General features: G+C 39.0%; 1 protein-coding gene across 1 annotated transcript in view; it reads right to left on the reverse strand.

Annotated features, from left to right (window-relative positions):
- The window catches only part of LOC139711417 (uncharacterized), an 87,234-nt gene that overhangs the window by 660 nt on the left and 70,242 nt on the right, over positions 1-16,332 (reverse strand). Inside the window, exons 3-5 of the mRNA XM_071623300.1 lie at positions 11,537-12,157; positions 9,764-9,914; positions 318-437 (exon numbers count right to left, since the gene is read on the reverse strand). Of these exons, the coding sequence (XP_071479401.1) occupies positions 318-437; positions 9,764-9,914; positions 11,537-12,157 (892 nt within the window). The remainder of the gene's footprint in view (positions 1-317; positions 438-9,763; positions 9,915-11,536; positions 12,158-16,332) is intronic.

A 16,332-nucleotide genomic window follows, 5' to 3' on the forward strand; every position in this document is an offset into this window, starting at 1 on the left:
ATCTATTAGTAAATGACTCCTCATGTCAAACTAAAAGAATTCAAAATGTTCTCAATTGGATTTTATTTTTGTGTGTCTCTCTCTTAACAAAATCTTAGATAGCCTTCCCAGGAGAAAAAAATAATCTGAAATAATACCTTATTGGGACTGGCAGGTTGATTAATGCCAATGTGTCACTATTAACAGGTCAAAATTAACAGCCATATACAACTACACTGACAGTGTGGTTTGTAGAGCAGCTTGAGTAGGAATGTGTCTCAAGATGGGGGGGGGGGGGGGGGAGGGGAGGGGCTGCTTGGCCACCTCATGGTACTTACTTTAATGAGAGTGAGTAGTCCCTAGCTGCACTCTCACTCTGGCGAACCAGATAGCTGCCTTCTCTACATGACTTCAGCTTCTTCTCTGCGTCTGATCTCGACAGCTTCCCATGGTACCATCTGGTGAGTAGTCATTGGAGAAGAAATAATGCAAAGCAAATGAGATGCAATGAGGAAAAACTTGCAAATATGCTACAACCATACAGCAGGCACTGCTGCACAATTTAAAAATGCATGTGTGCATGTTGTGTATATAAAATATCATATCATATCACAATACATAATACAATAAAGAAACTATTTCAACTTCTAACACTACAACGGCATATGTCTTGTGAAAAGCCTGCATTCTTGATCATTCTGGAAGAAATGAAAGTGAAATACTTTAATAGACTCCTGTTTGCAAAATGAGTCCTCGAAAGCCATTGATAAGTCTACTAAAGTTAATCTCATATTTGCCATATTACATATTGGAATAAGTTGACAAATTCATGGGGAGAGGCAAAGGCTTATCATTATCCTTGAATTTCTTATCTTTTAGTCAACTGATCAGGCACATCCCAGTTGTGTAAAGACAAAATGTCTGCATTACCTTGTAGTAGTTTTAAGTATGATTATAGATTTCATACAGTGTTATATCTACCAAGACTGTGAATACAAAGTCTTGAATTTTTTACTGACAAACAAAAAGAGCTGTCCTTATGTCAAACATTTCCCATGCTTGGACTCTCATAGTCACAGTTCACATACCTCCCCAGGACATGACGTTGAACTTTGATGCATGTTTTGTTTTTAATCATATTTTTCTCATTATTTTTATTATTTATTATTTTGTTTGTTTTTGATATACTCGAGAAAATGAACATTGTAGCTAATTGTGCTTTGGAAATGGGTATAAAATGTGGGATTGGATGATCCTAGCTTTTCAAGAGAAATACACAGGCCTACACCCAATGAGATCTCTCCATAAAGAGGTTTCAGGAGACCTGAAAAAGATTGCAACCTGGATTTCTCATGTAATATCTGTGCCAGTAGTACATGTAATGTAATCAAAGCTCTTATATCTCTAATAAAAAGTATTCATTAGTCTCTTGTCAGTCACTAGATAGATATGGAATATATTTGAGGTCTAAGTACAAAAGTCAATATTCTTCTTTTGTACATAAGAGACATAGGAGACCTGCAGTGAGTGATTTCAAGTTGGTACTAGTGCTGGTAGCTGTACATATCCACTAAATAATGTGTTTAATTGATCTCCAACACCATCGTTCATAGGATCTCAAGCTGCATGTACATGTATACATCCATTAATCATTACTACCAGCTGAGTATACTCGAGATTGACATTCCTTATACTCCTCTTTGCAACTGAAGACATTCCCATGATGAATTGTTCTCCACTCTATCTACTGCAGAAATGAACTGAGGATTCAGGCTGAATGAATCAAGATTGGAAGTGATCCAATTATTTTAGCCTCATATGAGAGAAAAATTGTCTTAATTCTCCTTGGGGAAGACTAAGATCTGCTTCTTGTATGGAATGACAGATGTTATTGTTAATGATGAGTTTCTATTGCAAGCATGCACAAGTCTTCTCTGTTTGGAGTCTGAGTGGCTTTGAATGTCATACTGCGGCTACAGAGAAATAAGAACACCTGTATCAGATGTCATGCATCAATTCACATCCAATCTCTACAACATCCTGCCTCGAAGAAGAGTTTCTGCTTATCATACACATAGCTTGAATCACAAGGAATTAGGACATGCAACTACAGAATCAATTAAGCGCTTGACAGGAAAGACTGTAATGTCACTGCACACTAACTTCTTCTCTCTTTGCATTCTATATTTACAGCTTTATCATTAATTATACACCTGTACATGTGTATGTAACTTTTGCTCTATGTATTGCTGAGCACTATGAAACTTGCAGTATCAACTGCCAGCAGCATACAAGAAAAATATGACTTCTACGTCAGTCATGAAGTGCTGTTGGCACACATGCTGGCAAAGAAAACCAGGAAGGAAGAAAACAACTCTCCCTGAGAATGAAACCAGACGGGAGAAACAGGCAAGGAGAGCAAGAGAGATGAAGCAACAGAAAAAAAAGCAAAGGAGGAAGTAGAGAGAACAAGGAAAAGTAGAAATTACGCAGTGCGTAACATATGTCCCCGCCGGAAGTAGCATTTTGTAACAAAATGTGCAATATAGGTAAAAAATCAAGGTCAAAGGTCAAAGAAGTCAAAGGTCAAAATTCTGTGTAGAAGTTTTGAAGCCCTCACCTAGTGCCATCACATAAAGCAAATGGAATCGAAATTGGGTTAGAAATGGCGAAGGAGTAGCATTTTGTAGCCAATGTACAATATAGGTCAAAAATCAAGGTCAAAGGTCAAAGAAGACAAAGGTCAAAATTCTGTGTAGAAGTTTTGAAGCCCTCACCTAGTGCTATCACATAAAGCAAACGGAATCGAAATCGGGTTAGAAATGGCGAAGGAGTAGCATTCTGTAGCAAAATGCACAATATAGGTCAAAAATCAAGGTCAAAGGTCAAAGAAGTCAAAGGTCAAAATTCTGTGTAGAAGTTTTGAAGCCCTCAACTAGTGCCATCATATAAAGCAAACGGAATCGAAATCGGGTTAAAAATGGCGAAGGAGTAGCATTTCGTAGCAAAATGTACAATATAGGTCAAAAATCAAGGTCAAAGGTCAAAGAAGTCAAAGGTCAAAATTCTGTGTAGAAGTTTTGAAGCCCTCACCTAGTGCCATCACATAAAGCAAACGGAATCGAAATCGGGTTAGAAATGGCGAAGGAGTAGCATTTTGTAGCAAAATGTACAATATAGGTCAAAAAATCAAGGTCAAAGGTCAAAGAAGTCAAAGGTCAAAATTCTGTGTAGAAGTTTTGAAGCCCTCACCTAGCGCCATCACATAAAGCAAACGGAATCGAAATCGGGTTAGAAATGGCGAAGGAGTAGCATTTTGTAGCAAAATGTACAATATAGGTCAAAGGTCAAGGTCAAAGGTCACGACTGAAATTCTGTGTAGAAGTTTCAAAGCTCCCATGTAGTGCTATCATATAAAGCAAACAGAATCAAAATTGGCTCATAAATGACAGAGAAGTAGCAAATTGAAGATTTTGATCACACACGGACGCACACACGGACACACGGACACACGGACGGACGGACGGACAGACGGACGGACACACGGACACACACACGTACGGAGCCCGTTTCATAGTCCCCTGCTCGAACTCGTTCGGCGGGGACAATAAAGTGACATGACAAAGGATCAAGGCCATTACAGCTTCCTGGATCTTGGGCCAATATCTGGTTTATGGAAAGAATATTCTAAAATCTGTTTGTCCCGGACTTGGATTATCCTGGAAAACGTGACATATACAATTAGTCATATGCCCAGGCAAGTACACAACCCCTTTTGGGGCAGAGACATAAAATTTTGATATTTCACATAGAGCGTTCATTGGAAATATGAGGATTATTTGTGCTTTGTCAAAGCTGTTTGTGATCAACATGACTGGTAGTTTAATCCTAAGATTACATCTTCATGACATCCCATTCTTGTTACCAAAAAATATTTATAATATCTCTATTCATTTATTTTTTTTTTGGTGGGGGGGGGGGGGGGGAGAAATGATAATCACATGTATATTACATTGTGTAAGCCCATCAGTAGAATAATTTGGAACATATATTATCCATGATTAACACAGGTTGAATTGAACCATGCATTAAAGAGGTTTTTGACATTTTTAGAGACCTGTCACATCATGGACAATGATCACCTTCAATTTGTTATGAACACATTGTTCTTACACTGACAATTCTGTAATCTAATTTGTGGGAACAAAATCAAATCTAGCTGGCTGAGTGATGTAACTTCTGTTGTGATTACCATTAACAGAGGAGAGATGTATCATATTCATAATAATGAATCCGCATATTTTTTATTATTTATTATTTTCAGCCGAGTCACTGTAAGAATGAATGCTTGTTTCACATCGAACCACAGGCACACATATCCCAAAAGGTATCTGAGATTATGAAGGGCATAGAAGATTCCTCTAACTGTATGCACTTTCATAGAATGCCATAAAACACCATCTTGCACTGCCAGTATTCTCTTTCTGTTTGTTTTCTTGTTTGTTTGTTTGTTTGTTTGTTTTTTCTTTCACATGAGACTGCAGAGTTTCAACAGCTACCATTTACATGCAGGTTTAGATCACCCATCTAGGCCTACATGACTCACTAAACACTCACAAATTAATGACACACAAAACAACCCCTCATCCCATTCCAGATCTTTGCTATCATTATTCGATGATCAATAGGTGGCTAGCTCAACTCCATACGCCAGCTTGTAGGCAGGGCACTATTAGGTACGTGAATGTGAATGTAAATGTTCAGCATGAAGGTGGCATGCACTGCAGGCATGTGAGCTGAAACAATATCACAAACCGTGCCCCACTCCAAAGGGGCCCCCTGCAAGGATAGGATGGTCTGCCTAATGCGGAATTGAGTTTAAAAACATAATACATATGTCAATGTCCTGTGCATATTCCTGAGCTGCTTCCCATACTGAGCGTGTAACTGCAGAGCATTCATTTGCACCTTTCACATAATGAGGACTCCAATAACGTACCAATCTTTACAGCCTTGCATATATTGCTCTAGTTGTAAATGAGGTGATCATGGTCAGGCATGCATGAAATGAAAATGTCAAATCTCACTCTATGCATCATTTCTCTTTGAACCACTGATGAACAAGTGTACATCAGAATCTGTATGATTGATAACTGTATGACTGATGACTCTAATCTAATAGCACTTGTTTTATATCTGTTTATGGTCATCATTACTTTTTTTTTCTCTTTTTTTTTTTTGAGTGAAGCCAAGGTATGTAATTCATTGCCTGTACCGGTCTATGTGTAACTCTGAGGCATAGCACAGCCTACAAGTGAGTTGTCAGTCATATGATTGCTTCTGTGCATGGAAGTAGATGTAATGTTACTGCTATATGACAAATTTATTGACTGCCATTGATTACATGTGTATGCATATGTCAGTACTTCATCTTACCCTGCTTATATACATATGTAATATATATAACTTCATATTGCACCCGTATACTCATAGCTAGACCCCGTTTACAGTAAAGGCTGGTCCGAGCCGCGGCCGAGCCCCGCAATTTTGTCCCTTTACACTGCCGGGCTCGGCCGCGCTTTTGATTCAAACCTATCAATATTTTGTTGTAGTGGTACTCTGCTTGTAAACAAACGCAATCTGGTATTGTCTGGTTTTCAGACCCTTTGCCAACTGAATTCCGTGGTGACGAAGTCGCAGTTCGGGCAAAGGCCTTTGCCGAAGGAAAATATCCTTTGCAGGACAAAATCACCTTAAACTATACTAGTTTTCGACGTTGAGGGGGTTAATATCCTGAACAGCGAAATAGTACAGGCAGAGGGTTTGGAAGCCCGACTAAAATTGGCCGTGCATTTGACCCAGTTTGCATTTACACTCAGAAAAGGCCGGGCTCGGCCGCGGCCGAGACCACCTCCAGAGCGTGGCCAAATGCGAGGCCAATTTTGGCCTCGCATTTGGCCTTTTGCGCGTTTACACTGAAATGAAGGTGGGCTCGGCCGTGGCCGAGCCGCGGCCGAGCCGCGGCCAAGCCTCGCACTGTAAACGGGGTCATAGTATGAACATCTTTGGCTTTTGATTGCTGAAAAATCTGAACAGCCCCAAAAAGCATGGAAACAATACTTGTAAACACAATCTCATGACAATGCACAAAACTTGGCTTAGGCCTATTTATGATCCCTCACTGCACAATTTACATTACCCTGATATATAGAGCAATAAACCTATAAACTGAAACTGGAGCAATCCGACTGCCACATGTATTCAAATGGGATGCTCTAGATCTGCCTTCTCACACAAATACCATATTCTGCCAAAAGTGTAGCCCTCAATCTCCATTAAAGTAAAAATTTCTTAATCTTGTCCACTGACTGTAGGATTGACCTGCAACTCTCTTCAACAAATTTCCAGCCCTTGGACCTTGCCTTTAGTCATTTTCATGCATTCATTTCAAGCAAATTACAGTAAAAAGGAACAATATCAGTGTTGGACATTATTTTCAAGTTATGACTAGAAAATGTAGTTTCAGTCAAAGTACAGTGACCTTCAGCCTTGACCTTTGACCTATCACCACCTTCACATTCATGTAAATAATTGTTTCCTTATTTCTACTCTATCCGCTAAACCACATCATCACAGGACTTCCTAGCTACAGTGCATATTACTTCTTTTATGCTTTTTTTTTCAACATATAACCTCTGAGCTTGCCCTTTAAGCAGTATCATCTTATGTAAATAATTGCCTTATTTTTTTTCCTTCTCCGACCATAATATTTTACAACACTGCTAACTGAAGACTGAAGTACAGCAGTAACTGCCGAAAATGCCATTTTAACTATAGTTCATTGACCTTTGGCCTCTGAGTTTATAAAAGGTGTTTTGCCAAAACTGATCGTTATCTGTGCATCTACACCTCAAAAAGGTTATCTGGGCCACAAACTGAGAAGAAAAGTCTACTAAACTTGAAGCCATGACAAGATCTGGGTATGAACGATGGACAGACAATCCGGTAACGCAATACCTGGCACCCACCGAAGCAGTGGCATCAGACATTAAATGTAAAATGAATAAATTAGAGTGACAATAAAAGCAAGGCTAATTGATGTACGGTGTACATCTACTCATAACCACATGTTAACTGACATTGCCTAACAGATATCTTCATGAGGACAAGCTGCTAGTTCTAGATTCCTGCAAACAAAATCTATTTGTTCTTTCTGAGTGTATTGACCTTAATTCCCATCAGCTTGACAGCATTGAATTTTTGAGCCATTTTTTTTTTCAAATACATTCATTTCTAGGAACCATTTTTGGGTTTTTGGTTTTTTGTTCTCTTTCACATAGTTGCTGCAAATGCAGTAAAGCACAGTATACATTAATGAGAAGCGTAAAGTGTAGAGAATTACCTAAAAAAGAAAAGAATAAAAAACTGAAATATGTAATGACTTCACCAGGTGTTCATTTTGTACTCTGCATTATCTACGCATTTAGATATGAAAAAAAAAAAAGGAAAATGGAAGCCATCATATATATCCCGGTGAAACAAATGGACAATTTCCATGCCCACTACACATGTCTGAATTAGGCATGCATATACTGTTACAATGCAACCAATCTAATCTGAAATGTTCTGCATTCTGAAGTCCTTGTCACATGAACCATGATAACGAATACAATGAATGGTCTCATTACCAATGTCCTTTGTTTTAACCCTAAAAAGACTGGGGGGCCTAAAAGGCCCCCCCCCCTCGACATTTCGCGCGATTACTCAGCAACACGCAATGCTCTCGCCGCGATGCTCTATGACTTTTTTCTTTCGAGTTTCCCGCACATTTTGACACCAAATTTGTGACGCCCGGGGGTACGGTTCTGAAGTTACATAACTTTTTGTACATGCACGTGAGACCGAAAATGGCTCAAAAATGTGATTTTGTGTACAAAGTCAATACAAATTGAGTTTTATCACATGGTTCATATAAATATGCTTATTTTTACTCTCAATGGCTAAAATCAATTTGTTTTAGTAGTATTATGCTTCAAAAAGGGTCTGCCACAAATTTTGCTGAAAAAAACAACAAAAACAAAAGGTCAAAAAACAAAGAAATACATAAGAAATTCATAAAACAATAAAATGAATAAGAAATTAATTTTGATACCGAATTTTTTTTCAAGTACATTTGCTAAAAATGCTACAAAGAATATCTAGACCAAAAATGAGCACTTTTGGAGCTTTGTTTACTGATTTAGATAAAAACGTATGATTTCTCGCATAAATTAGCATAATTAATCAAAATAAAATAAAAGAAGACTATTTTGGAAAATTTAAATATACGATCTTGTAGATTACATCGCACACTACCATTGTGCAAATTTCCGCGGCGATTGCGCGATCCACGGCCGAGATCTTAAGGGGGGGCCCTTTAGGCCCCCCCCCCCCCCCCCCCCAGTCTTTCGAGCTACCAAAATAGCCCAGTCTTTTTAGGGTTAAGTTAGTGGAAATAGTATTGAAGTCATTCAAGAGTAGCACTTTGCTTGAAACTACTTTATCTGTCTGTAATCTACACATGCGTCATCACACCCGAGTTGTGGATTGTGGTCTTTTGAATGCTTAGCAACAGAGCACAAATATATGTCAACCTGCCTTAAAGCCATATCCTCAACAGACTCCCCCCTGTCGGCAAGATGTGCAGCAGACAGGAATAATCAAAACTGTTATCATCATTCTGTTACAGTTTAGCTATGAGTGTGCCAAAGCTTTCACTACTGTCAAAATAAAATCACGGGCCAAATGCGGGTTTATTGCAGCAAGCAAAAGAAGAACATCTTCAGTTTGGTTTCAAGGAAAAGAAAACTAGCACCAAGGAGCTCGTCCATGGCAAACCAGTGAAATATTTTCCTACTTGCTAGTACTAGGAAATAAGTGTAGTGAGCTCGGAGATGGGTTTTTTTTAATTTGAGGGGGAATTCACAGATATGAGGCACATACAATATAATGTAGATTATGAGTCTGTCATATGTCATAACTGGACACTTTAGGAGGAAAACATGTACTAATTTTGGTTTCAGCTGTGGTTTCAAAGTCTTCAATGCTTCACTTTGTTTTGTCTTTTTGTTTTCTCTACTAAAGTGCTCCTAATGGACATGCTAGATCCAAAGGATGTAGAGTACTGCACATTTATAAAATGAGGATAAGAAAATGACTACCTGCCTGATTATCAATTACATCTCAGAATTCTATTTTTCTTTTTTTTTTTTGGTGAAAAAAAAAATCATACCTGAGGTAAGCATACACTACTAGCACTGTACATTCCATTTGGAGGCAAATTCTCAGTAGTGAAGAAAAGAATGATAAAGTTGCAGCTATTTACCTTGCACTGCACATGGGAGTGGAGATCGGGAATTATTTGCAAAATGTCATGTTACCAGCTTTAATAAAAGTCTATAAATCTATAAAGTAAAATGAAATTCTATTTTCATACAAATTCTGCTAATGCCAAGATGTATATGATCAATACTAAAGTGAAAACAAACATTTTGTTCAGAGTCTGGAAGAATCTCCTTTCAAAAGTGTTCTGCAAATATCAGTGATATTTTCTCTTTTGAGAATCAAACATCAGAGGTATTGACTTCCTGCAAAAGAGGGATTCCCAGTTCCATACCATACATCATTAGTAACACTTATGGCTACACAAGTCATAATCATTCAAATACTTGTCAATGAAAACATCTTAAAGAGATATCTATGTCAGCTCAAAACCCCTCCAATTTCTTGGAATCTTCATACTTACGATTGCGATTTGAGCTGGATGGTGGCATCTACAAACTCCCCGTGTGTTTCCAGAGGTCTTGTCTTTATATCCAGTTTCATGTTCTTCTTGTTCCCTTTTGATGGGGTATCTGGGAGGGGTGAGACTCGCCCTGCATGGTGCTTCTCTTTTTCTGAAAATAAAAGGTATAAAAATATGACAGCAATCACATCTTTGCTTATGCATTTTTGCTCTCACCAAATTTTTTTCATAATGCTCTACTAAAGAACTACGACCCTTTATTTCAAAAGCTGCAAGTTGCCTCTCGGAGTCCTACAAAAGTTGTGGAATACAATTGTACCTCTCTCATGTAAGTTTCATGTATGCCAACAGATTCTAACACCGTCTGGCGGCTTACTATATCCACGCCTTTTACACATTCTGATACTGTAAAAGTGGATATTTTACTAATTTTTCGCGATTGGCCGGGTCAGAAGAGTTTCGCGTGTTTTTAATTCCGCGGAATCAAGACGGCACGCACAGGAACATATGTTATTTGCGGGCTTTTATTTTCGCGCTGGTTTCTGGTTGCGCATTTCAACGCTGCGAAAATTTCCACTTTTACAGTATCATGTGACATGTCATCCTTGGATGTCTTGTAAGTCTTTCCTGACAACTTTTCAATAGTTAGGCTCACACGCTGTTCCTTAACTTTAAGTCTAGGTCGAAAACTTAACTCTCGATGACTAGCTTGTAGCCTAGCACCATGTGGACGCACTTGAAAGTTAGCAATCTTAAAGTTTACTCAATGATTAGAACAACGAGATATCTTAGGGTTTATGCTCTCTCCAAGAGCCATGGTGGGTCCCCACTTGTAGTTTCACTCTGTGAGGACACAATAATCAACAAACTTGTGAATTAGCGTGAACCTCGCTCCTTGTTCGTATCCTGGTCAACCTCCAGCTGTGCTATTTTGTATGGGCATAGGGTCATCAAGGTGAGACTCTGCACTTCTGGTGTAATCATTGAGTGGGATTCGCTCGTAAGTTGTAAAAGTTTAGGTGTGCGTGTGATCCCGCGTCGTGAATTCATGAGTGGAGATGACTACCGACAGTTAAGTTTTCAACCTAAACTTCAAGTTTGGCAACTGCGTGTGAATGTAACTAATATGGCCGAAACTTCGCCAGGCAATTTCCAGGTAATTAGTGCTACCTATCTCTGGCCAGTAAGGACACTGGTACCACATGGGACACCTGTTCTAAAGTGATGAGCTGACCCTTCATGTCAGCAGTCTGTTACAAAAACCACGGATGAAGATGCCCCCTTTCATCTAGCACTCAACTCATATGCACCAACAAAGACACTTCACATGCTGTTACTGAGTTTCTTCATATTTTGTTCAATCCTAAAACCACATCGACACTTTGATGATTTTTAGAAGTTTTCGATGAGTTAAAAAGACATCATTACTGTTCATTCTACAAGATAAATAGAGGTACGACACAGAAGAAACTGAGGAAAATTCCTTATTTGTAAAGCAGGTAGGTTTAAAATGCTATGTAATGTCTAAATCCTTGAATGGCATATCGAATCTTGTGGATGAAATGTAAGTTGTATTTTCCTTGCTCCACAGTTATCTTTTTACATTATGATACATGCAGCTCATACAAGAATAAACATCAATAATACACATTATAATCACACACAGGCTTCTAAATTCATCTTGGTATGATCATACAAGTGTAGTACATAAAGATTGAGATAAATTCATTCCTTTTGATGCACTACCTTACAAACAAAAAATGCTCGACCAACCTGTGATCGCCTGGGAAAATTTCCTATTCAAGGGTGGTGCCCATTCCCAAGGCTGGTCATATTCATCACCGGGTCGTGTGTCCGACTCTGGGCTAGTGCGCATCAGGCGGCTAGTTGTTGGCAGCTCTGAGCGACTTCGAGCTCGTGGGCTGTCCAAGAGTCCATCAGGACCTGGTCCTATCTTGGCCATCTTCAAATTACTAGTGCTCCATTCCCACGGGTTATCATACTCAGCAGTGGGCCGGCGGTCATGTTGCGGTGTCTGCTGCCGATGGTTCTGTGTGGAATGCGTGGGTGGATAATCTTCGGCACTTTCCGAAGACATTGGTGATGAGGAGTGGTGGTCCCTGCCATACGGCTGCCGATGAGGCGAGGGTGATGTGCTCAGTGGGGGTGAATGTCCATTAATCTCATCACTTGACTCGCCAACATAACTCTCCGGGCTGTCCGGCCGTCGGATGGGCGGTGATACATTAGGTGGCTCCTCGTACGTGTGGTGCTTGAAGCGCTCCTGGGGTGTGGGGACGGTCCATGACTCGTGGTCATCAGAGTACCGTGAAACTTTCCCGTCATCTCTGTGTTTGCCCTCCCCTTTCTTCTGATCCTCTGATTGCCTCATCACTGCATGGGAGAGAATGAAGAAAGGACAAACACAATTAAATAAGTATTCAACATGTATTGCATGAATACCCTATCATGAATATTCATGTGATGTAAGCAATGTTAAGTAATAAAGTTATGTTGTACTGCCATAAAGCCTTACATAACTGTTACGTGCAACGAAAAGACACACAAAGACTACACAAGATGTAAAGGCCTGGTCACACTGCCCAAAAGTCGCGTAAACGCATGAATCACGTAAGAAATTCGAGCCTTACGCGATACATGCGCGATTTCATGAGTTTGTCTGACGTGGAACATTTGTAGTTGTCCACCGATGTGCGCCGGATCGGCGCTTTACGCGGATTCCAGGTTTTGAGCAGCTCAAAACTCGGCTTCGCGTAAAAGTTTATGCAGTATTGCGCTGTTTTACATAATTTTTGCATAGTTTGCGTAGTTCTTACACGAACAATGCGTGAAATATGCATGGAATATCAGTGATCGTTCGCAAAAATGTTGCCGCTATCGTGTTCATCATGTGTGATTCATACGCAGTTCATTAGTGATTATGTGCAGATTATGCGTGGTTTTCCGTGGACCTCAGTCGTCGCGCACAACCACGAATTCGCCCTATTTAGGGTCTTTGTATGCCTATGCGCTGAAAGTGCGTGGTTTGTTAGTGATTTTTGCGTGATCTTTCCGTAGTTCTTGCGCAATTCATCAGTGATTTTCATCGTGTAAATCAGCGAAAATTCTTGACAGACAAGCACGCACAACCAAATTTCTTGCGTGATTCATGCGCTTACGCGACTTTTGGGCAGTGTGACCGGGCCTTAGCTTCTGAGCACTCTTCTTTTATTTCAAATGGATGTGCATATATTTAGCAAACATTTCACTATGGCTGGTGACAAAGATGCCATGTTGATCAATGCATTTTTATAATCACGAAACAAGAAATATTCATGTATGGGGCTCATTAATGGCAATCTTCAAAGAAAGGCCATTCCCATGATGCCAAAGTTTGTTCCAAGATTCAGCATTCCCTGCACAATACTGGTAATACAGCTACTGGAGATACAATGTAGTACATGATGGAAACCTGTTGTCTTCAGTTTTTATGGGTGCTAGAGGCATAAAGTGCAGATGGCCGTCTAGACCGGTGATTCTCAAGCAGTGCATGGTCCACGAAGCTTTCACATGTGGGGTGCGATGTCTTCTCAAAATAAAAATAAAAAAGCTTTGTATTTGATCTACACATGTACTTTGTAACTGAGCCTCTAAAGACTTTAAAGTAGCCAAAGAGGGCCTCGGGTTTTTAAAAAAAAAAGTTCGAAAAGTGCGGATCTAGATGATGCCAGTACTGTTTCTTTTTTGTTTGTTTGGGTTTTTTTTTTCTTTTAAGGGGGAGGCTGTGTTATCTGTATGATCAAAAGAATATTAATTTGCTACATATCTGATATTAGTCAGTGTGGCTTTAGAAATGACTTGGTAATAAAGCTACACACATAACTACTAATAGCATTTGCTAGATCTTAACCCGTTGAGGACGAGTCCCGAGTATATTCAGGCAGGTGTCTATGGGAAATGCCTGTTGTAGTAAAATCAGTCCGTCCTCAACAGGTTAACATTTTTACCTGTGCTATATAACTGGGAAAAAAAAAACTGATTCTAGAAGGAATTTACATTTCTGTCTTGCTTTGTATATAAAAGGCATCTTTCCTCTCATAATCTAATGATCACCCCAGAGAATCCAACCCTATTATACTAAAACTGGAGATTCTCCTATCTGGACCACCTTCCAAATTGGAAAATTACAAAATGATTGCAAAATTACATGCGTGGGAAGTGCACCGCACCAGCACGAAGTGTAGGGTAGCATACTGTACGGTCATCATCAGTGTTTTAAAGGACAAGTTCACCTTCATAAACATAAGGATTGAGAGAATGTAGCAATATTAGAAGAACACATCATTGAAAGTTTGAGGAAAATCGGACAATCCGTTCAAAAGTTATGAATTTTTGAAGTTTTTGTGCAGTAACCGCTGGATGAGAAGACTACTGCAGTGTATGAATAACTTAGATGTCACATGCGTACAACAATATAAGGAAAATATAAAGAGAATTTCACAAAATTTCATCTTTTGAAAAAAGTACACATTCCCCTGATTCGTTACCGACATATGTTATGGGTAATACTATTCCCTGTGCCTTCAGAAAGCGGCAAGTCAAGTGCTCTTTTATTATGCGAAAAAAGTGAAAATATGTTGAATTTTCTTTACATTTTCTTTATACTGTTGTACGCATATGACTCACAAGCTGTAGTAGTCTCCTCATCCAGCGGTTCCAACACGAAAATTTTAAAAATTCATAACTTTTGCATCGATTGTCCAATTTTCCTCAAACTTTCACTGATGTGTTCTACTAATATTGTTGCATTCTCTCAATCCTTATGTTTATGAAGGTGAACTTGTCCTTTAAATGGGATGCATGCAATTATACCGTAGCACGGCTGTTCACTGCTTTAGGGTATTTTTCTTTTCATTCACAACCCAATTTCAAGTTGTTGAAAACACATTCTTATACTGCAAGAGCAGGACAAATTCAGACTCAAGCTGGAGAACATTTGTATTCAAATTTGTTTTTAAAAAAGGAAAAGAATGACCTTTTACCAGAAGATCTCCTGCCGAAAGGAGAGGTAGAGTTTTCATCATTCACAGCTACATATGTACAGGCATTCACATTGTAGACCTAACAACAGTATTCCCATATATACTGTTAAAGTGGAAATTTTCGCAGTGCGGAAATTTTCATGCATTTTGCACAGCCAGAAAATAGCATGAAAATAAAAGCACAAAATTACTTTTCCTTGCATTATGTACCAATATGCGATGTCTTGATTCTGTGGAATTAAAAACACACAAAATTCAAAAAAAAAATACACCCATGAAAATATCCACTTTTACAGTAGTCTCACATTCATTTTCCTAGGTAGTGATATTCCCTGATTAAGTTAATCCTTATCTATGTGTCTCTGTTCTCCCCCCCCCCTCGCATCTCTTATTTCTTCCCATCTCTCTTCTTCCTAGTATTCATTCCTCACTTTCTATCTATCTTTCCTACCGGCAGTTACACCAAACTGAACAGATGGCTGCAGATTGTCATTGCACAATGCACAGTATCACATCATCTGCCCATCCTCTTGCACACACAACATTCTGTCACAGCATGTACTGGGATGCCTTGAGCTTTGATTAAAGGGATGGTATAGTACTGGTGGAGATGAGGACTTTGCTTTTAAATTTTTGCGAGATACCAAGAAATCACTTATGAAATTGTACAGAGCATACCATTCTAAAAGGAATTCAACGTTTATTTGATGAAAATTGATACTGGAATGACTGAGACATTAAAAAAACAAGCTAAAACAAAGCGATCATAATAAAGGGTGGGTCCCATCTTTTATTAGGATTGCTCTGTTTTGGATATCTCAGCCATTTTAAAACCTATTTTCATCAAATAAATGTTGAACTCCACATGGAATTACATCCTCTTTTACATTTCATAAGAGGTTTCTCATTTTCTTACCAAAAAAAGGCCAGAAGCCTAAAGTTAGGTCTCAACCAAAACTATACCACCACTTTAAACTTTCCTGTTGGCCACCAAAATACTCTCCTCTATATAGTACCATTACACTAAAAAAAACCACAACAACAACCAACTAACCTGAATTGTCCACGAAGAGTTTGCCCTCTTTTGGAGGGGTTGAAGTTAATATCCATCTTTTATCACACACATCATCTGCATCAAATTATACACATGTTGACACTACCGAAGGGGATAGTTTCATTTATGTCTGCAATCATTGTTTACATCAATTTTGTTATCTGCAGGAGCAAATTGTTGCAAATTCACAGAGGATTGGTTGCTGTCATAGCAGTAGCATTTTGTCTGGTACTTTATGAAATATGGCCTAGAATAGTTGCTAAACAATCAGAAGTCTGCATAAATGATATCTTCCTGATTTCATATTGATGCTACAACATGAGAGAAATCCATCACGTCCATAGGAGACAAAGCTAAAATAACCTGTGCACTGACCTTATATGACTAAACAGAATCAGTGGAATTCTGCTCCTAGCCATAGACTCCATCAAGTAATGGTAGCCAAAGGGCTGTACACTTCTATCATGATTATT

Source organism: Diadema antillarum, unplaced genomic scaffold (assembly GCF_040938485.1).
Source record: "Diadema antillarum isolate AM-2024a unplaced genomic scaffold, OU_Dant_1.0 seq00001658_RagTag, whole genome shotgun sequence".
NCBI lineage: Eukaryota > Metazoa > Echinodermata > Echinoidea > Diadematoida > Diadematidae > Diadema > Diadema antillarum.